The sequence below is a fragment of the Phlebotomus papatasi genome, chromosome 2, assembly GCF_024763615.1.
Source record: "Phlebotomus papatasi isolate M1 chromosome 2, Ppap_2.1, whole genome shotgun sequence".
In the NCBI taxonomy this organism is placed as follows: Eukaryota; Metazoa; Arthropoda; class Insecta; order Diptera; family Psychodidae; genus Phlebotomus; species Phlebotomus papatasi.
This window is the reverse complement of record NC_077223.1, coordinates 74,518,031-74,540,068: the sequence shown is the minus strand read 5'-3', so window position 1 is coordinate 74,540,068 and position 22,038 is coordinate 74,518,031. Positions and strand designations below refer to the sequence as shown.

Genomic DNA, 22,038 nt, shown 5'->3' with positions numbered 1-22,038 from the left:
AAAATTTTAATGTGATTCACATTAATTGTCGCTTGTGAGCGTCCAAATATGTTATTTGTGTCTTTGAGTCACTTAATATTTGGGTTTTTTTCTATTTATTGATAAAGAAGTGGACTTGACCTGCAAAAATAAGTTTAAATTTACCTAAAGCATAAATATTTTTCACATTAAAAAATTAAAGAGAAAATCGCATTAATTTTTCGCATTAATGCTATAAATCAATTTATATCAAATTTTGAGGGCCAAGTCTACCTTTTTATCAACAAATATGTAGATCAAATTTTGAATATAAAATGATTCAAACACACAAATTACACATTTGGACTCTCACCAGCGACAATTAATGTGAATCATATTAAAATTTTAATGTGGAAGTGTGATAACACAGGTAATATCCCACACTGTCTAATATTCTGCCCTTGGATAACCAACCCGGTCCTCCCAATCTTAAAATCACCCGATCCCCGGTCCTACCAATTGTTGTTAATCTTAAGTTTTAAATAATTATAACGTTGAAATAATTCAAATGACTAAATTGTAAATCTGAGGCATTTTCATCGAGACTATTAGATTGATATCACTTACTGTTTAGCCCCTATGGCACTTCAAAAAGAAGAACATATCGTTCTGTCTTCTCGCACGGGATCCGGGCGTGATCGTGCAATAAAAATATTAATAGAAGATGCAGAAAAATAAAAGAAAAAAAGGCCTGAGAGAGAACATCTGGTTAAATCTTCAATGGAGAAGAAAATTTTCACCTCTCGCGCCTTCGTTTCGTCATCGTACGAGGTAATTTTGCAATGAACTCTCCTCAGAAGAAGATCAACACAGGTAATTGCATATACATTCAATAAAAGACTGCAATGATCTCATACCTCATAAACTATGCAATTTTCCTCCACAATCGTAAATCACACGCATACAGATGTTAGTATGAAGCAAATAAAAAAAAATGGAAGATGAATCTTCTTGGACATCAAGAAAAAATCTCTTTCTCCCTTTCGGAAATTACTGGTGAAAATTTGTAGTGGAATTAACCGAAATTATCTTGGAAATACCTCCACGAAAAAAAAATCACCCATTTAATCACTTTCTTCAATTTGTTGATTTTCTTTTTTGTCTGATTCAGTGTCTCTTTGAAGAACTCAAATACAGCGAAGAATGCTCAAATCCATCCACTTAAATGGTAATTTAATTAATTTTCACTTAAAATATGTGCATAAAAGCTCTCAAAAGAAGCGCATTTTGTTAATAAACCAGAAACGACATAACAGTAAATCACATTGCATTATAATTTTAAAACATTTTTTTTTTTAAATTTTTATTTCACCTCCTTCAATCATACTCTGGCATTTTTCAACAATTTCTAACATAAAAATCACTCAGTCAAAGTTTTTTCTCTGTCTTTTTTTTCTTTTTTTTCTTTCAAATGGAATAAAATTCTGAGAGAGTGAAAAGAATTGGAGGAGAGAGAAAAAGTTACAAGAATGAGAACATTTATCAACGGCAAATGTCTAATAAATTGTGAGTGTGAAAAGAGAAGAATAGGAGTGAGGAAAAGAAGATGAAATTGGAGGAAAAAGAGGAGCAATTTCACGTGATTTAAAAGTTAAAGAGGTGTGCACACGGTTATAAATTAAAATCTCTTTTTAAAAGTATTATTGTCGAACATGAACTTTGGGCTACAATTGAAGGTAAAATGAACCAAAAAGATATAGTCTCAAAGATATATTCGGACAAATGGAATTAATTCTTGTGATCAGTACACTCAATAGCACTCGTGTTTCAATACAAACTGCGAGAATCACGGAGGTGAAACAAATTGCACACCTGTGTGACAGAATTTTTGCTTTTTCAGCGACACAAATACCATACACTATTTGGCCTTAGTCCGTACCTCACTGAATTCCCTCTTGATCACGAGAAGAATATTGTTCCAGGGGTACACAAAAAAGCGACGTGTTTTCAACTACATTCGCGGAAATATACAATCAAAATATCCACTCCCTCGAATTCTAACTCAAACAACTGTTCACATTGAAATTCTGGTGAGGTGGAAGGATTTGCAGGTGTTGGTGCTTGTGAAAAAAATACAGCCAAACTCATGTTTTCATTCACTAAATTCATTCATATTGAGTTGGGAGAATAGTTTACGTTCTAGCTCTATTCCTACATTCTTAATTCTAGGTTTCGCTATATTGGTAATTTTGCAATATAAAGTTTTCAAAATTTTTAATTTTTGAATATAGAAATTGGACAAAATGTCTGCGAGTATGTTCGCGTGTGGCCGTCAACCGATATAGAGACCAAACAGTTAGAGATAACAACTAGGGGTTTTCCGAAAACTCTTTGATAAGTCGATAATATTTTTTGTAAGTTCTAGATAACGTGTCATACGATTTTTCATTTACAGATTTTAGACATTTTTTAGTCAAACAGTTGGTTCATTAAATGATAAACTTCTGAGAAGCCTAGATAAGCTTTATCGTAGGTAAAATTCTGAACGTAAATCAACTTAGAATTCAAGTGAATACGATTTAGATCTACAGTTAGAACCGTTGGGACCCATAATGCAATAATTTTGAGCGATATTTCTGAAAAATAAAAAAATCTGCTGTTTTTCAGTCTGTTTGACCCACATAACCCCTAAGTATAGATCAATCACATTTCTTCAGAGTTAGTTTTTTAAGGCGGTAAGCGGGTTTGAAGGCTTCTAAAAATCGAATTTTTTTTTTAATTTGCTTATTAAATAGTAAGTAAAGAACATTTTCTGAAAATCTCAAGTCAATCGGAGTAAAACTCTCGGAGGTAGATCAGTTTTAGTTATGCATTCTACCCGCGCTCACATATTGTTGTAAAACTTTAAACGCGTTTTTCTCAAAACACCATTTTCAAAATCGGTTGTCAATATATTTCGAAAACGCCTGAACCGATCTTTCTAAAACTTTGCACACTTCTTCTACATATAGTTGGCTCGTGCTTTACGTGAGGGTTTTTAAAAATACTTATTTTGACGGATTTTATAGTATAAAACAGGTTACAAAGTGGTTAAAAAATATCACTTTTTTGAAAAAAGTTGTGCTAAAAATCGAAAAAAAATCCTACTGTTAAGCACGAGCCACATTCATATCCTAAAAGAAAATACTAGTTTTATGGATTTAAGATGAAGCTGCTAGAATAAAACGTGACAACGGAAAAAAAGGGACAGATAATCCTAACCGGCTTATGTAGGTGAGATTCTTAATGTGAGCTAACTCGAAATGTACGCAAATTCGATTTAGAGCTGAAGTTGGGGGACGCCATTCAGTTAAATTAAATAAAATTCGTGAAATTATACAAATTTTGTATTTAAACCAAAATATCAAAGATTTGGGTGGAGTGACAGAAAAGTGATATATGGGTGGAATGTTGACCAGAATGTTCTCTATAATTTTGCCGTAGAACATGATCTCATCGATTAATCAGAAGCCGAGATAATCGAGGTTGTTTGTTTCCGAACTCGTTTTTCGATCAGAGCGCCCCAAGTGTTCATTTGATGAACTTCAACTATATCAAAGAATTGTTGTATTTTGTGACACTTTCCATTTAAAACCCTATTTTAAGTGTCTTGGTTGAGTAGAAGTAGTCAAATTGGCATCTGAGTGGTTTCAAAGCGTTATTATGGGAAAAGCAGGGCGGAGCATTCTCATACATTTCCGTACAAAAGTATGGTATATTTTTTCTTAAGTGATTTTTTAGTTTTAGTATAAAACCAAATGCAATCATTTTAAAACTTTTACCAAATGAAAGAGTATCTAATGTTATGTTACTGGCTCAAAATTTATAATGATTGCACGATGATAACAGTTCCTAAAACCTAAGACGTAAAATTCGCAATTTTTTGAATTTTTCTGACAAATTTTCTATTTGTAACACTAGTAACATTTTAAATTCAATAAAAATATATTCTCTGTACATGTGCCTACCATTTCGTGTTATATTTATTATTGTGGGATCTAAGACTTAAAAATTATAAAGAATTTAAGAAAAATATACCATTTGTGAATTAAAATGCTCCATCCGTTAGTTAATCATCCTAGGGGAAATGTCCATTTTTTCACACTTAAAAGGCAAAATCGGACAGACGGCGTAGTCTGAGCGGAAAATAATGTATGGACGAATATTAGATACAAATGTCTTCTACAATTATGTCAAAGTAATCATCAAAATCGGTTCAGCGACAGTCGAGATAATTGAGGTTATGTGATATTGAAATTGTTTTTTCGACTGTGGCGCCCCTGGTGCTGGTCTCACGAAGTTCAAATGTTCTAGAAAGTTGTAGCTTTTGGTGAGATCTTTCGTTTAAGCCCTCACTCATCAAAAGCGGTCAAATAGAACCGGTGATATGATTTTTTCAATTTCGTGAACTTTGACCCCTCATATCTCTGATTCTACTATAACCACAGCGCACTTACAACACTTTTTGGGAACGTCCCAGACTAGACTACAACACTCTAAGATTTGATTAACTTGCACAATGAAGTTTTTGAGAAAAACGAGTTTGAATTTTGATGAACTTTGATGCTATCGCAGCGCCACCTGTGGTGACTTTTTGAACTTCCACCTGAAAGTTCTCATCGAGACGAAACCAAAAACCCAAAATTTAGCTCAAAATATTAATTAGCACCGGAGATAGAGACCGGTCAATATTCGAGCTTTGACCCCTTATAGCTCGGGTCAAGTCGATATCTCTTTTAGTTTAGGAGCTATTAAGCTCCAACGAGCAGCCGGCCGGACGGACGGACGGGAATGTAACTTAGCCCCCCATATATTCGGGATCAGGAAATGACGAAACACATTCTGGCAAAGTTTGGGGTCGATCGGAGGACATGAGATTTTGTTAGAATTATAGTAGGTGAGATTGTTAAGAATCTCACCTAATATGTAGGGGAAAGTGCTCTTCCTTCGAACGTTCATGCCTTCGAATAATGTGAATTTCTTTCGTTTTTCGTAAGATATTTTCACTAAATTATTACGGAATTATCAACAATTGATGATAAGCCAACTAATATTTGATAGAAATGTGTAAGTCTCTTAGGAAAACTAAAAGAAAATTCACATTATTCGAAGGCATGAACGTTCGAAAGGAGAGTACTTTCCCCTATAGAGAAAACTGAGGCAGCAGTAGGGGAAAGTGCTCATGCTCATGCTTGATATCATTGGAAGCTTCGTAATGATTTTTTTTTATGTTTCACAATATATGCAGTGGCGGCCAAAATTATAGAATCACTCCTGAAAACTTGAGTTTTTTTTTAACTTTTGTGAACTTTTTTCTAATATGTTTAAAAAATTTTAATATAGAAATGTTAAAGTAATTGCCTTATGTCGAGAAAGTACAGTACTGACCGCAAAAGGTCTGTATTTTTACTCAGAATACGTCAATAGTGATGTTCTGCCAGGACAAAAAAATAGAATCACTTTCATTTATAGTCATAAACTGAAATTCATTTCGAGTATTTCAAAAATAACAAAATTTTAGTGTAATGTCAGTAATTAGTGTCTAGTAAAACTCAGTCAACTTGCAACTATAGTGTTTTGACAAGAGAAAAATGAGTTTAAATTTATACGCTATCGCAGCGCCATCAATGGTAAATATTTGAACTTCCATCTGAAAGGTCGCTCAATTTTTTTTTTATTTTGACCCCTTTACAGCTCAGTTTAGGGGTGTCTGATGAACTCAAGTTTGTTTTTGTTTGATAGGTATAAAATTGAGCTAGAACATACTAAAATTTCAGCGAGATTCATACCATAGGGTCTGGGCTAATTAACTTAGAAAATTGGAAAATTTTCTTTTTAATAATAAAGCGCTCATATCGGTGGCTTTACAAACTATCGATGCTAGGACACTGAGATAGAAATCCGAAAAAGTTAAAATAACATTCCGTAAATCTTTATTTTACCCTGCATTATTGATCCGAAATCAGTGTAAATATTACGCTTTTTAGGTGTATTATGGGTTAAACGGTTAAAGTTACCCTTTTTCATGTTAATTTTACCCTTAAAAAGGTGTAAAATTAACATTAAAAAATGTTGATATATTTTTACACCTAAAAAGTGTTAAAGTTACGAGGAAAAATGTTAATAGCACCCTCTTTTTTTTCTCAGTGGAGATATGGGATTTAACGAGATCTTTTTCGTGAAAAGCCTTTTTTTATGGTTTTGAGTTATAATTATTTGCATCGTTAAAAAATGAAAAGATCTCTTGCTCTATCCAAGAAAATTTATACGATAACTAATGTTTTTTACAGTTCTAAATTTATTGGTGATCAAATTAATTTTTTTGCTGAGTAAATTATTTTTTTTTATTGCTCAATTATAGTAATTAAAATAATTTTCAATCAAATTTATCTGCATAATGAGAGCTATAAATCTATTTGTTGGAATTCTTTCTGTATAGTTAAATACCTTTCAGGCTGCTAAATGCCTCAATTGCTTAGCCATTGAAAAATCCTCTGCCACGAATATTATTGCTTTTGCGAATTTATTTATCACTTTCATTTCACTCAACTGTTACATTTTATTAATTTGTCTGCTTACTTTTTTTTGTGAAAATTAGCGTTTTAAAACAACCATAAATTGAAAGCGAAATTTTACAATGAATTGACTGACTTTTCATGTCTATCCCGCCACTTGATGAACCATTAAAACAACTTACTTTCATTGAATTTATCCAAATCATGAAAGGTATCACTTTATCCTCTGACCATCTAATTTTCCCCACGAATGGACTCTTGAAAATTCCATGAATTATCGCCTTGGTATCGATGACAGTGTTTAGCATTTATTTACTCTTTTTCAGCACTTGAGTAAATACTGTTTAATTGTCTCAGGAATTCTCTGTTATTGCGAACAATAAATTTTTTGTAAACCAAGAAGAGTATCAGGGAAGATGAGGAATTTAGAGGAAAGTCGCCAGAGATTAGGCAAAACGATGAAAATGCTTTGAACTTTTTCGTCTTTATTTTAAAAGTCTAACTTTTTAAGTAAAAAAAAATGCACAAAAATACCGTGGAATTTCTCCTTTGAGATTCATGAGAGAAGAAGATCCTTCGGGGACGGTTGGAATGTATTCAGTGCTAATTTTTGATTTCTAGCAGCGGTAAGTAGTAGGGCAATGTTACTCTGTCTCTCCTGTCCAGATTCAGTACGTGCCTGGGCGATGTTGTCAGCATCTGATGGAGGGAATTGGCAATCTCGGTAAAGGTAACACGTTCCCGTGAATCGAGTTGCCAACAATTCAGCATGAGTTGATAGAGATCGTCAAAGAGGAAGGGTGTTTGTTCAGGACGAACCCCATTTTTCAACCTTCCCAGAAGATCAACAGCCGGCACACTCGGAAATAGTGTCCCACCAACTGTACAACATTCCCACATGAGGCACCCAAATGACCATACATCGCTGGCACTTGAGTAATTTTGGAACTTGAGCACTTCTGGTGGCTGGAAGCGTGTCAAATCAATAATTTTGTTGTCCTCTGTGAAGAGAGTCGGTCCAAAAATCGACAATTTGGCTTCATCCTCAACCGTTAGGCTGATATTATGAGCACAAAGTTGTCTATGGACAATCTGCAAGGTACAAAGAAATCCTTTTCTAATCTTCTATCTAATACAACATACAATAGCTGTGATTTAAAAATTAAAGCAAATCTCAGAGTGAAGGAGAAATATCAAGGGTGGGGATAATTTGTGAAAGTGAAGTGAAACGAATCTACAGACAGTGGCGCCGTGGCTTAGTTGGTTAAAGCGCCTGTCTAGTAAACAGGAGATCGCGAGTTCGAATCTCGCCGGAGCCTCAGATGACACTTTTTTTTTTCCACCCCCCAGCACCTACCTTATTGGCCGATAGGTATTCCATGGCATCACAAATGTCACAGAGGATACGCAGGATGAACTCCTCAGACAGAGATGTCATCCGGCGAGGATCAAAATTGGGCGGAAGACGAGAGTCTACCAAACGTTTCTTGAGATTCATGCTGCAACCCTCGAAGATCATGTACATCCAGTCATTGGTCTGACAAACACCCAGGAAGGTCAGGAGGGATCGATGAGGAGTCACCCTCAGGACTTGGTCGAATTCCTTGAGGAAGAGACTCTGATCATGTTGCTCCATGTCATCTGGAAATCAAATGAAGATTTCAAACAAAAACCTTTAAAAATGAAAAAAAATAATCCCACCGGAAACCACGTGAATGTGGCACTGATGGATGTCCCCAACGGAATTCACCCTTCCCTGGATGACATCTCCAAAGCGTCCTGTGGCCAGGATATTGTCAATTTCCATCGAAAGAACATTTCTCGGAATCTTCTGCGACGAAGATACTTTATCCAGCAACAGTTTCAGTTGCTCTTGAAAATTTCCTTTGTCCAGTTCATCGCCGATGAAGCCATTGTTCTCCTGTGATAAAAAAATAGGAAATGTATGGGGTCGGTCCATAATTTCTTGCGCATTTTTATTAAAGCTTTCAGCGATTTCTTGTCAATCAATATTTCTCGCTCTTCTTGCTTAATGGCAAAATATTTTTGGACTATTTATTTATTTTGGACTATATATTTGGACTTTAAGGACGATTGGAACACCGGTGTCTCATGAAGCAAATAATTTTTCCTGACCACCTAAACTTATTTTTTTCTTATGTTTATTCGTTATTTGTAAAGTAGAAGGTTGAAGGAATCTAGGATATATTTTGTAAGTCTCCAGCTATTTGCTGTATAGTAAATTATTAAGCTAAAAAATGACGAATTTTTAAATTCTCATATTGAAAATTGATTTTAATTATTTTTTATACTTAGGGGAAAGTGCCCATGCTTTACACGGTCCCTAGCTTTACAATGACTAATTTTTTCCTATGTTTTTCAATAAATATGACTAATCTCATCCATATTTTAAAAACGAGGGAAAAGTGTCTTGTGTTTAAAATATATCGCGGAGCCGCATTTATTCAGAAATATAGGGAAAATTTAGTCATTGTAAAGCGTGGGACCGGGCAAAGTATGGGCACTTTCCCCTACAGTTTTTTTTAAGCAAAACCTTTTTGGAAAAAGAAACTACAATACTCAATCATAATATTTTTCATTAGAATGAAAATTATCCGTTATTGGTGTCGTCAGAAAAATTACTTAAAATTTTTAGCTATTTTTGTCTCTATCGTTCATAGAGTCAAAAAATATACCAAATCGGATTCTGTTGGCTTTTCGAAGGTTAGATGTAAGACGTTTGACAAGTTTTGTTTATCGGTTTCATTTTTATTGCTGATTTTTGGTCAGCGAAAACTGTCTCGTCGTTAAAGGCTTAAATAAAATACAAAAAAACATATTTTGATTTCGAAAGCAGAGAGAAAATTCAAAATTTCAGAGAAATGGCATTTTGACGATTTTTTTTGAGAATTATCATATTAAAAAAATAACTTCAATCTATAAGGGGAAGTGGGGGCACCTTCGAATTGAGGCTTTTTTCTACTATTTTTAAATGGAACTGGACCTCACATATGCAATTTAGATCCACAAAACAACTGTGAAGCTAAATTACGTCATGATAATATCGGTATAAAATACGGGTTTCAGACTGGCGGGCGGTTTATTTCAGTTCCCGAAAGTCTTAAAAATCTAAATAAAAAGTAATTTTATAGATTTTTCAAAATCTAATAGATCATTTGCCTTTAATATTCAATCGTAAATAACAATTTCTTTTAAAAAAGTCATGCCTGATAAAGAATTAGAAGAGTTAAGCCGGCGCCTTAGGTCTGAAATCCGTATAAGGTTCAGTTCCATTTAAAAAAAAATAAGAGAACAATGCCCGATTTAAGAGGTGTCCCACTTCTTCATATAAAAAAAAATATTTTAAAATTTAAATTGATTTTGAGAAACAAAAACGTAAGAACTCCAGATTGTTCAATAAACAATAAAAAAATGATATTGAATCCACTGAGAAAAATCCGAAAAAGTTAAAATAACATTCCGGAAATGTTAATTTTACCCTGGAGTATTGATCCGAAATCGGTGTAAATATTACCCTTTTTAGGTGTATTAGGGGTTAAAGGTACCCTTCCTCATGTTAATTTTACCCTTAATAAGGTGTAAAATCAACATTAAAAAATGTTGATATATTTTTACACCTAAAAAGTGTTTAAGTTCTGAAAAAAAAACGTTAATCGTTACCCTCTTTTTTCTCAGGGTCCCTTCAAATTAAAGCTAAAATACCAAGATGCTTCATAAGATGCTTTTCTCTGTTAAGAATATTTCACTGTTCCTGGACATTTTTGTAATTTAAATTTTTTTCTTTTCTTTTATTGACCATCGCAAACGGGAATGTGGATCCTGATTTTCAACACAGAATAAATGTCGGCTGCATTAAATGGAGGTCAGTCAGTGGAGTTCTGCGTGACAGGAAAATGCTGAAATCTCTCAAGGGCTTAGTTTACAAAACTTTGGTGTGACCGGCTTTACTCTACAATGCTGAATGTCAGAGATCCCAAAATATTCGTAACAACCGCCTACATGGAGCAGAAATGGGAATGTTAAGATTGTCCCTGGGATTTATTCTGAAGGACAAGTTCAAGAATTATCGCATCAGAGAAAGTCTTGGTTTTTATTACCAACAATAGGGAAAACCGGAAGTCGTCGGGAAGAGATAATAACTCAGGGAAACACATCAACTATCATCAGAGCTTTCGGCTCGGTCTCCAAGCCTTCATCAGTGGTCAAGTCTTGCAATCTTTCTCTGAGACTCGTTCAGGGTTTTGGTCAGGATTACACCAGGTCATAAAAGGGAATACAGTGTAATAAGAGTGCCCCCATTCCCTTTTATGCCCTGGCGTAATCCTGACCAAAACCCTGAACGAGTCTCAGAGAAAGATTGCAAGACTTGACCACTGATGAAGGCTTGGAGACCGACCCGAAAGCTCTGATGATAGTTGATGTGTTTCCCTGAGTGATTATTTCTTTCCGACGACTTCCGGTTTTCCCTATTGTTGATTGCAATTAACGTCGACTTATACCCACAATGGTTTTTATTACATTACGGAGATGGTATGGCCATATCATGCGTCGTAAGGAAGATCATAATGATCCGGCACATCATGGAAATTGGAGGGGTTAAAAGGGGTTTAGGAAGACCATCAATATCGTGGAAATCCACGATTCACGATGCAGGAGTGCGCCACTTGGCGTTGACGAAGTAGCAAGACCGACTTTCGATAAAGGGACATAACATCGGAGAAATAAGTAAGTAAATATTGACCAAATATTTTTAACAAACAAAGCAATGAATTTTTAATAAATCTCTTCTATAATAAAACAATTAATAAAAATAGGATTATAAATCTTTGATTTAGGTCAGTCTATTTATAATTTCATTCTTTTTAATGCAATAAGGAGTGATAGGGATTACATTGAAAACGCTCTTTTTTCGAATATTTCTAAAGAAAGCTGGGCCTAAAAATTATTTTATTTAGTTCCTGTTTTATTTTGTAGAGCTAAATAACATTACGTTAAGCTAAGGTCTCAAAGTAGTCCCAACTCTCCCTATTCTTTTTTTTTAATTTTGGGTATTACGGGTCCTTTTAATAATTTATTTATATTTAATTGAACTTTATAAAAACTTTTAGTCCTATTTTTGTGATGAAGAGAATTTGTTGGGACAACAAATTAACGATTAAAAAAATGACATTAATTTTGCACCAACCAAGAAAAAAACTTGTGACCTGCAAAAGCTGGAAAATAATGAAGTTCATTCAACTTACAATCTCCACAATGGGTCCTTGGAGCGTCAATTCGTGGACATCCGTGAATCTTCTGCGAGTCGATGTTACTCTCTTCCTCAGGTAGAAGTACATGACGACACTTCCCACCAGCAGAAGGCCCAGAATGACGCATGCCACAGTCAGAACAGCGATCATTGTGCTGTTGTCTTCGTCAGAATCTGTGAGTCAGAAGAATTCAGTGAATGGAAGTTGCTTCAAGAGCAGGAAAATGCAAAAATTTCACCTCCAGCTGCGTCAAAAGTGAGATTGTCGTGCTGATCGTGCGAATCATCGCTGTAGCGATAGGTTGTGACGCCACTCAGGGTGCTGACGACGCCAATCTTGATGTGAACATGGCTATTTTCCGGCAATGGAGCATTGTAGTAGCCCCTGTAATTCTGTCCATCTCCCACCCTAAACAACCGGCTCATGTTCTTCAGATCCAATTCTGCAGCAACGTAGTACTGTGTACCATCTTCCCGGGAGCCACGGTAGTCCTTCAGTAGGGTCAGATCGAAGTTCTGGATGAGGCCGTAATTGACGAAAACCACGACAACTCGGTAGAATGTAACTGGACCATTTTCATTTTGCACTGGATTAATCTCCACTGTAATGGTTCTCTCATCCCTGGCCAGAATCTTGGGCTCAGGTGGAGCCTGACTGGGAATCCCAACGGCAGTTTCAACTTGTACCCATGCACTTCCTCCTTCTTTTGTGGCTGAAAGACTCGTCACACTGATGTTGTATCTGGTCGCTGGATGGAGATCAACAAGTTCCTGTTGGGTATCTCCACTGTCAGCTCTCCATTCGATGGGACCGAGCATCCTGGTAGCATAAGTATGCAGGACTTTGGCCGTAATTGCATAAATTACAAGGAAATTCCTTGATTCTGGTGCATTCCACTGGACTGTCAATGAGGTGTTTTTGACTGTACTCAGATTCACCTCAAGATGCTTTGGGGGCCCAGGAACTTGGAGATTAGTCTCATAGTAACTCTCAACATCATCTCCACCGCAGAACTGGGCAGAATTCTTGCTACAGCGAATGTTGCATTTGGCCGGGTCGAGTTTTTCCGTTGGATAGGTATTGGTGCAACCACAAGATGTACTCTGAATAGCAGCATACCTGAAACAGAGCCCCTAATCTGGTTAGAAGAGGTGCGAACCCAGGAAGCCTTTCTGGAACTCACTTGTAGAAGACTTCCTGGCACTTTTCGGCACATTCTGTCACGGTGCCGACGTGCAAATTGGTGGGAAAATTGCGAAAATTCTTCTTAAAACACCCAACACTCCCGTCATTGGCCAGGGCACCGGTCAGGAAGGTGCCCAAGGCCAGAAAAGCAATAAACAGATTTTGCATTTATGAATCACAAGGGGCGTAGTCAACACACGAAAAAACAGACTTTTTGCACTATTTTATCTCACCATTGAAACGCACAGGCACAAGACATGTTTAATGAAGCTGATTTACAATGAATTGGGCGGAAAATCTAGGGGAAAATGCAAAAAATTCGAGAGAAAAGTTGGACGGAATGTTTTTGTTTTGGAAAAAGTAACAGCTTTGTTTGACAACTGAGCAGTGTGAAGTTTGCTGCAGGACAGGTGGTTGCTCCCAGCCGGTTTTTTTCCTGCCACGAGAGATTTCCTACTTTTCTCCCAGGAGATTATTGATAAACAGCAAGTGTTGGGAAAGGATTTGGGTATTAGAAATCATGGCTTTTGCTTTTCTTCAGAACACGAAGGTTGTTGCTGTTAGTGCAGTTGGTACAATAGTTGGACTGACACTGATGCTAAAGTGAGGATTTAATTCAGGATAATCCTTTTGTTGACCAACTTTTACCATCTAATCTCTTTCTATACATTCCAGGGATTATATGCAGGGAGGAAGATTCAAAAATCCCGTAATGGCAGAAGGGAAAGTCGTGGTTATCACAGGAGCAAATACAGGTATAGATTCTTATTGGATTTTCAATAGGTTTCCCAGGTCTGATCTCAAGGATTTCTCCTATAGGAATTGGCAAGGAGACTGCTCTAGAATTGGCCAAGAGGAAAGCACACGTCTACATGGCATGTAGAGACATGGAGAAGTGTGAACAAGCTCGAACGGAAATTGTTCTAGAGTCAAAGAATAAATACGTGTACTGCAGAGAATGCGATTTGTCCTCATTTGACTCAATCCGGAAGTTTGTAGTCAACTTCCAGCATGAAAGAGATAGACTAGACATCCTCATAAACAATGCCGGTGTCATGAGGTGCCCTAGAACTGTGACAAAAGAAGGCATAGAGATGCAATTCGGAGTCAATCACATAGGACATTTCCTGCTGACAAATCTTCTACTGGACACCCTTAAGGCATCAGCTCCCAGTCGAATAGTGGTAGTATCGAGCTTGGCACATGTTCGTGGAGAGATCAACATCACAGACCTCAATAGTGAGAAGAATTACGAGCGAGGGAAGGCCTACAATCAGAGCAAATTGGCTAATGTTCTCTTTACGCGGGAATTGGCCAAGAAGCTTCAAGGAACTGGAGTTACCGTGAATGCTTTGCATCCTGGAGTAGTTGATACAGAACTCATGAGGCACATGAGCCTCTTTACGAGCTTTTTTTCAGGGTAAATTTAATTTTCTTTAAAGATTTAAGTTAGGCGTGATTCCTTCTAATCACACCTATTGTAATCCGCGGATTTTCTCAAAGTACTCCGATCGAGCTGAAATTCACAGGGTATATGTTTTGAACATCCCTGATGCCGAAAATCATAAGTCGACAATTTCGGACCCGGCCGTCCGTCCGGCCGTCCGTGTAATTTCTGTGCTACAGTAGACTCTCTCTCAATCGGGAATAGGGGGCAAAATGTCATCCGATTTATCGATAGATTTGGGCGTCAAAGCCTTTGTAAATTCCACAAAAGGCGCTCAATTATAAAGAATCACGATAAAATAGGAAGAACTACAGCGAATTTGAGCGAATTAGCTTCATAATTAAACGTGAAAATTGTTAACAAAATTTGTCGCCCGATTGAAAAAGAGGCGATTGAATGAGAGTCTACTGTATTAGTTTTTTGAAAAACCGGTTCTAAACCGGTTAAAAATCACGTTTTGTAGTTTATCTCAAAATCTAAACATGCGATTTTGAATATTTAATGTTTATGTTGTAGCCCAGAAAATTTAGACTAATTTAAAAAAAAATTAAGACATTCGTTGAACAGTTCTCGGGATATTTCACTTTAACCCTTTAAGGACGATTGGGACACCGGTGTCTCATAAAGGAAATAATTTTTCCTGACTACTGAAATTATTTTTTTGTTATGATTGTACGTAATTGCAAAGTAGAAGGTAGATGGAATCTAGGATATTTTTTGCAAGGATTCTGCTATTTCAGGGGCCTCTCGACATTTCATTTTTCCTTACATTTCTGCATAGAGGCAGTGAAGACTATTGGCAAGTTTTTTCCTAAAGAGAATTGACTTATCAGTGTGATATATTTCGAAATAGTACATTAAACGCTATCTAAAAAGACATATTTCATAATGTTCGCCAAAATAATACAAGAACTACGAGCAAATTTGTTTAAGTTGCGGTGCAATATCTGCAAAATTTTTACAAGGAAAAGTAAAAAATATCTTCACTTTTTATTAAGCTTGATGGGCCCCTGGCTATTTGATATATAGTAAATATTTAAGCTTAAAAATGACAAATTTTTAAATTCTCATATTGAAAAATTATTTTTTATTTTTCCAATTTTTTTTTAAACAAAACCGTTTTGGAAAAAGAAACTACAATACTCGGACATATTTTTCATTAGACTAAAAATTATTATTCATTGATATTGTCAGAAAAATTACTTAAATTCTTGGGCTATTTTTGCCCCTATCGTTCGTAGAGGTAAAAAATGCATTGAATTAGAATCTGATGGATTTTCTAAAGTCAGATGTAAGACGTTGCATTGATTTTATGTATCGGTTAAATTTTTATTGTTGATTTTCGGTCCGTAAAAAGTGTCTCGTCGTTAAAGGGTTAATGATTTCAATTTTAAGAAAATTTGCTAATAGCGTCAGGCGGGAAAAAAAGTGGGAGAAGTTTCACTTTCTCTCTCTCTCTCTCTACATAATGAGTCTATATTCGAAGATTTGTAAGGTGACATATACAATTTGCGATGATCCGCGTTTTTTGTCACGGATATTCGCGAGACGCGAATTTTCTCGCAGATTTTCGCGGGGCGCGTATTTTCCCGCGGTTTTTGCGCAGGGCGTGTATTTTTTCGCGGATTTTCGCGGGGCACGAATTTTTCACGGATTTTCGCGGGGAGCGAATTTTTTTCGCGGACTTACGTGGGGCGTATATTTTTTCGCGAATTTTCGCGGATCGTATATTTTTTCGCGGCTTTTCGTGGGGCGCGTATTTTTTCGTGGGGCGTGTATTTTTTCGCGGATTTTTGCGGGAAGCGAATTTTTTCGCGGATTTTCGTGAGGCTCGTATTTTTCGTAGATTTTCGCGGGGCTCGTATTTTTTCGTAGATTTTCGCGGGGCGTGATTTTTTTCGCGGATTTTCGCGGGGAGCGAATTATTTTCGCGGCTTTTCATGAAGCGCGTATTTTTTCGTGGGGCGCGTATTTTTTCGCGGGGCGTGTATTTTTTCGCGGATTTTTGCGGGAAGCGAATTTTTTCACGGATTTTCGTGGGGCTCGTATTTTTCGTAGATTTTCGCGGGGCGTGAATTTTTTCGCGGATTTTCGCGGGGCTCGTATTTTTTCGTAGATTTTCGCGGGGCGTGAATTTTTTCGCGGATTTTCGCGGGGAGCGAATTATTTTCGCGGCTTTTCGTGGAGCGTGCAGTTTTTCGCTGATTTTCGCAGGGCTCGAATGTTTTCGCGGATTTTCGCATGTCGTGATTTTTTCGCGGATTTTCGCGGTTCGCGTATTTTTTCGCAGATTTTCGCGGGGCGCGTATTTTTTCGTAGATTTTCGCGGGTCGCGAATTTTTCACGGATTTTCGCGGGGAGCGAATTTTTCACAGATTTTCGTGGGGCGTATATTTTTTCGCGTATTTTTCGTGGGTAATGAATAACTTCGCGGATTCTCACGGGTCGCTGACAGAGGTTCTAAACAGATGTAAAGTTGAGACCTCTATCTTTCATAGTTTTGCAGATAATGACTTTAAAGATTTTCATACAATTTTATGCATTTCTCATCCAATTCTTTTTTTCATTTTCAAGTGAAATTTTGCATATATAAAGCCTAAAAGTGGCACTAAATGGATGTAAAGTTTGAGGCCTCTATCTTTCATAGTTTCCGAGGAAATTAACTTTAAAAATTTTCAGACACTTTTATGCATTTCTCATGCAATTTTCCTCATTAATAACGATAATATATTTCATACACTTTAAGAATTATTAAACATTTGCATTAATATCGTTCGGGTTTGCCACAATCCAAATTTGCAATGAAGGAATCGCGCCTCTATAAGCTGATTTAGGCTTATCACTGGCTTTTTCTTAGTTTTGCAAATTTATTTTTTTTTGTAATTTACATTTTACAGGTTGATAGTTAAGCCTCTTATGTGGCCTTTCTTCAAGTCCCCAAAATCCGGTGCCCAGACAACCCTCTACTGTGCCCTCGAGCCTGAATTGGAAGGAGTTTCTGGGCAGTATTTCAGCGACTGTGCCCCAAAGGAAGTCGCTGAGGCGGCGAAGAATGACAATGTAGCCAAGTGGCTGTGGTCAGTGAGTGAAAAATGGACAGGATTGGATCATAAACCGCCCAATGTATAGAAAAAAAAGAGTAAAATATTGCAGGATTGTTGAAAATAAGCCTCAAAATAAGCGTATTTCTTTTGCAGTACAGCTTCTATATTGATTTTGAGACGCTGGATATCAAGGTGATCAATGAGAAGGGGGAAGATGTCTTCGAGAAGGGTTTCAAGGAGATGGGACTAGAAGATTCTGTTCAGGGAATTCAAGAAAATCCTCGAGAAAATCCAGAGAAAGTCGTTGGGTGATTTTTCAAAAAGCGCGCCAATAAAGTAAAAATTTTACATTTTTGTTTTTTTCTGATATTTTTGCTCTAATTTTTTTATAATTGAATAGTTTCTTGGCAATTGCCTTGAGGTGATTTTTAATCAATAATTCATCAGAATTTAAGAATATTTTTCCAATTTTTATCTCATCAAAATTTAGACTTGACTGAATTTCAGTGAGTTTTGCTTTTTAGCAAAAATTCGGTTGAAAAACTGACAGCATTGGAGTTTTGTCACAACTTCAGTATGGTTAAACAGTGTAACATGGCGACTTGATTGGCGATTGCTCGGTGTGGGTTAGTTTCTAATTTTAAGTGAATTTCGTGCAGTCCATCCTTCCAAGATCACTTAAATCCTGTCGCGAGGATATATATCGTGTCACTGAAGCCCTTGAAGTGTGATTGTGCGTGACCCGGTGGTGTGTGCTTGGTGAGGGTGAGGTGGGTAAAAAAAAGAGTGCGGAGCCTCCAATTGAGGGATCCACGCACACATTCACGATCGTACCAGCAGGTTACGTCAAAGCAAAGTCCGATTGTGAGATTCAAGTGCATTCCCCAGAAATTCCAGAAGTGCACACAGACTCAGTGGAACACACAGCTGAGCGATATCGAGAGAAATCTCTACTCTCGATGGTCATCAAGGTGGATCCCAGTGATTTCAGACACTGAACTTGGAAGCACCACACTGCACCTGCAACGGTGCTTTGGCCAGGAGAGTCTGATTGCGCAAGAGGGCCTTGGACAGACACCTGGCCACCATGGAGACGATGGAGTATGAGCTGGCGAGGAATATGACACTATTGTTCTTCCTCGAGAGGCTCCTGGACAAAGGAGAGCCACGCACTCTCCATGATTTGTCATGCCAATTTGGTGCGAAGGGCTTCACGAGGGAGATGCGACAGATCGCTGGAGGCAGTCAATCAGGTGGGTTGATGACCTCATCTATTTTTCATAACAAAAACAACAGCGGATGAAAAATTGTGAAAAGCTTGACTTTACAAGATTTCAATCACTAAAGAATTTTCCTACAGTATTTTTTTGGGCGCGAATCGGTTTATTATTATTACTCATATCTACCTAATGATGGAATTGTGGAATATTTTTAATAATTTTAAAAGAAAATTCTAATGTAATTTGTTTTACAATGCTTAATTCCTGATTTTCACCTATAAATTGATACATTTTTTTTTACTATTTGAGGTTATGCTATGTCTAACCTCAATCAATTTAATCATGATTTCCATATTTTTTTTAGCAAGGGTACTTTGAAATATTTTAGGTTATGTTAAGCTAACCCTGAAATATGACGGCACATTTTGCATGTAAACTACATTCTATAGAAATTTTAAATTAAAAAAAAAAATTGAGGAAATATATGACAAAATTTCTAACCTCAAAATTCTTAACCTTTTTAAAATATTTCTGGATTGTTTTGTTTATTAAAAAAGACAATTGTTATCTAAGTTATTGCTTAAAATACTTGTTAGGCTGAAGTCGGAAGAATGTATTCTTTTTTCAGATATTTCTTCGAGGTTATAAGTAACCTCAAATTTTTGAGTAGTCTTTTTATAAAATAAAAGCATCAGACCCATAATTCATTTTTTTCGTACTGCCTTTTTTGAAGTTGTACTAACCTGTTAAACAAAAACTTTAAATTATACATGACAAGATGAAAATGAATAATAACTTAATATTCTTTTGATTTTGAATTGGTGGAATTCGAAGTACAGAAAAGTAACAAATCCAGCCATTTAAAGTATTTGGGAGTGTATTTTTTGAATAATTAGGAACATTATACTAGACTCTCTCTTAATTGGGCATTTGGGGCAAAATGCCATCTGGTTTATCGATAGTATTGGGCGTCAAAGCCTTTGTAAATTTCACAAAAAGCGCTCAATTATAAAGAATAACGATAAAATAGGAAGAACTACAGCGAATTTGAGCGAATTAGCTTCATAATTAAACGTGAAAATTGTCAACAAAATTTGTCGCCCGATTGAAAACGGGCCGATTGAGCGAGAGTCTACTGTAATATGTCTTGAATGTTTAAGGTTGTGTTCAACCTAACCTCTATTTATTAAATTATCATTTCCCTTTTTAGCATTGGTATTTTGAAAAGTTTTAAGTTATGTTACGCTCCTTTAAATATCAAGGCTCATTTAGTGGAATCTACAGTCTATAGAAATTTTTTATTAAAAAAAAACGAATTCAAATTTATTTAAATTCTAACCTCAAAACACCTGACTTTTTTAAAAATATTTCTGAATTGTTTCGTTTACTAAAAGCAACTGTTTTCTCAGTTATTGCTAAAAATAATTGCTGCGCTGAACTAGGAAAAAGGTATATTTTTTGAGATATTTTTCGAGGTTAGGTTTAACCTCAAATTCTTGTATAATTTTTTTTTATAAAATAAGAGCCATAATACAACTTCTTTCTTTCCTGCCTTTCCTTGAAATTGTTTTTACCCTTAAAAAAAATTAAATTATACATGGAAACATGAAAATAAATATTAAACTAATATTTTTTTTGATTTTTAATTGATGGAATTTAAAGTCAAGAAAAGTAAAAAAAAATTCTAGCCATTTAAATGTATATATGAGTGTATTTTTGTTTTAATTTTTAATTACATTAATTTTTTAAATTATGAAAGTAGGATATCATATTGAATTTCGAATTTTCTTAGTTGTGGTGTGATATCCTAATTTATAAGGTTATGTGTAAGCTTGTTACCTGTGATATCAAATAAGAAACCTTTTAGAAACTCTCCGTGTCTTATCCCTGACTGATATTCTGCAATAATATACGAAACACCTTTAGAATTCTCTTGCTCATTGCTTCCCTTGTCTGTGATAATTAGTACCTGTAAGGAAGAATAGGGTTATCATCCGGTTTGAATCGATTTCCCTACTCTTCCTTTATTATTCAGGAAAACATTAAACTCCAATTAATAAAGCACTGGATACTTTTATTGACTATTTGTATTTTACTTCGATAGCACTTGTGAACAATATTTAAAAAGATTAATTTAAGAAAAAAGAAGAGACGCGTAATGTCTATCAAAAGAAAAATCCAAGAGAGCGTAAATCGCTGAGTTGCCAGATTGGTCAACTAAATAAAATCCCAGAAGGGGAACTTTCCTTGACACCCAAAAACACCTAAATCGATAACTTCAGAGGGGCGGCAATTTGGGTGTTGTTTACATTCTTCCACAGGTTATTTTATATCTAACCTCAAACTCTAACCCTCATGTAACTCAGAAGTTAGTTAATTAAATTAAACTTTGAAATAAAGAAATTATAAAAATTTGCAGAACATAGACAATTATTTCAACGGAATCTGGACGCTTAAAAAACAATCGTGCGATTTTTTTAAAAATAGAATTTAGGTAATTTTAGATTTTTTAAATTAAAGTAAAATTTAAAACAGCCAAACTCTAACTACAGTTCGTATTATTATTAATTCTGCAGTCTAAAGGGAAAACGACGTTAATTGTTAAAGATATCACATTGTAATTTGAGGTTATGTTTTATATAACCTCGAAAAAGCAGGAGAAGCAGAAGGAATTTAATGTATAGGTACATATTAAACCCATTTGTTATGTTTATGAGGTTAGAATTGCATACACTTCATGCTTTAATAAAAAAAACCTCAGATCAGTAAATTTTATCATGACTAAATTTTTTAGAAAAGTCCCTTTTACAACAGGAATAAGAGATATATCTACTTCAGGCTTGGGTTTTGAGGTTATGTTTCACATAACCTAAAATATTACTAATAATTATTTTAATTATCTAAAAATTTGTTCAAGTAGCGTAGAAGTAAATAATACAATAAAATATCTATTAAAGTCTACAGGTGATCTACCAATTCATTAAAAATTTAAAAACAATTAAACTTGTTGGAATTCAAGAACTTTTCTATCAAACTTTTATAACCGGTTGGAAATCAATTAAATTCTAATTTATCAGCTACCCTTTCAGCTGTTGTACTTAAGTATGACCTACATCCAACCATAATGAAAGATATTGCTCTAATAAGAGTCAAACTATCCAAAACGAGGACACGCACAATAAAATTTGTCCAAGAGAAAACCAAGCAGAAAAATTGATATGATAAATTTCGCACGAATCAAACATAAGTATTGCATCTGAAATTAAATGTAACATCAGCGGTGATTTATTTCAAAAGTACCCCATTGTATGCCACGTTTTCGGGGCTCGCACCAACGGAAATATATTTTCGATAATTTCT

At 35.6% G+C, this 22,038-nt stretch overlaps 4 protein-coding genes and 1 non-coding gene across 13 annotated transcripts in view; 3 read left to right on the top strand and 2 right to left on the bottom strand.

The window, feature by feature from the left end:
• The window catches only part of LOC129804313 (hillarin), a 67,179-nt gene extending 60,342 nt beyond the window's left edge, over positions 1-6,837 (bottom strand). Inside the window, exon 1 of one of the 5 annotated variants that reach the window (XM_055851484.1) lies at positions 6,445-6,837. The gene's annotated coding sequence lies outside the window, so the exon portion shown is untranslated. Of the gene's footprint in view, positions 1-1,830; positions 1,899-6,444 lie in introns of those variants that run through there. The other 4 variants (XM_055851485.1, XM_055851491.1, XM_055851492.1 and 1 more) reach the window with 4 other exon arrangements.
• A 140-nt stretch (positions 6,838-6,977) lies between these two features.
• Positions 6,978-13,358, bottom strand: LOC129804317 (putative inactive tyrosine-protein kinase Wsck). Its single transcript, XM_055851504.1, has 6 exons — positions 12,966-13,358; positions 12,021-12,901; positions 11,777-11,955; positions 8,214-8,433; positions 7,870-8,153; positions 6,978-7,604 (listed from the first exon to the last, which is right to left on the bottom strand). The coding sequence occupies exons 1-6, from the start codon at positions 13,133-13,135 to the stop codon at positions 7,116-7,118; spliced, it is 2,223 nt and encodes a 740-aa protein (XP_055707479.1). The 5' UTR covers positions 13,136-13,358; the 3' UTR covers positions 6,978-7,115.
• Positions 7,758-7,831, top strand: Trnat-agu (transfer RNA threonine (anticodon AGU)). Its single transcript has one exon. It is a non-coding gene; the product is annotated as a tRNA-Thr (tRNA).
• Positions 13,336-17,806, top strand: LOC129804346 (retinol dehydrogenase 13-like). Of its 5 annotated transcripts, none has more exons than XM_055851573.1 (5): positions 13,336-13,570; positions 13,643-13,722; positions 13,787-14,387; positions 17,312-17,537; positions 17,612-17,806. In XM_055851573.1, exons 1-5 carry the CDS (start codon positions 13,488-13,490, stop codon positions 17,768-17,770), a joined length of 1,149 nt encoding a protein of 382 aa, XP_055707548.1. In that variant the 5' UTR covers positions 13,336-13,487; the 3' UTR covers positions 17,771-17,806. The 5 variants fall into 5 exon arrangements, with proteins under 5 accessions (XP_055707548.1, XP_055707549.1, XP_055707550.1 ...); XM_055851574.1 differs by having other exon boundaries at positions 17,596-17,806; XM_055851575.1 differs by having other exon boundaries at positions 17,617-17,701.
• Positions 17,807-18,027: 221 nt separating this feature from the next.
• Positions 18,028-22,038, top strand: part of LOC129804309 (uncharacterized) — a 33,207-nt gene continuing 29,196 nt past the window's right edge. Inside the window, exon 1 of the mRNA XM_055851480.1 lies at positions 18,028-18,711. Coding sequence (XP_055707455.1) covers positions 18,546-18,711 — 166 coding nt within the window. The 5' untranslated portion in view covers positions 18,028-18,545. The remainder of the gene's footprint in view (positions 18,712-22,038) is intronic.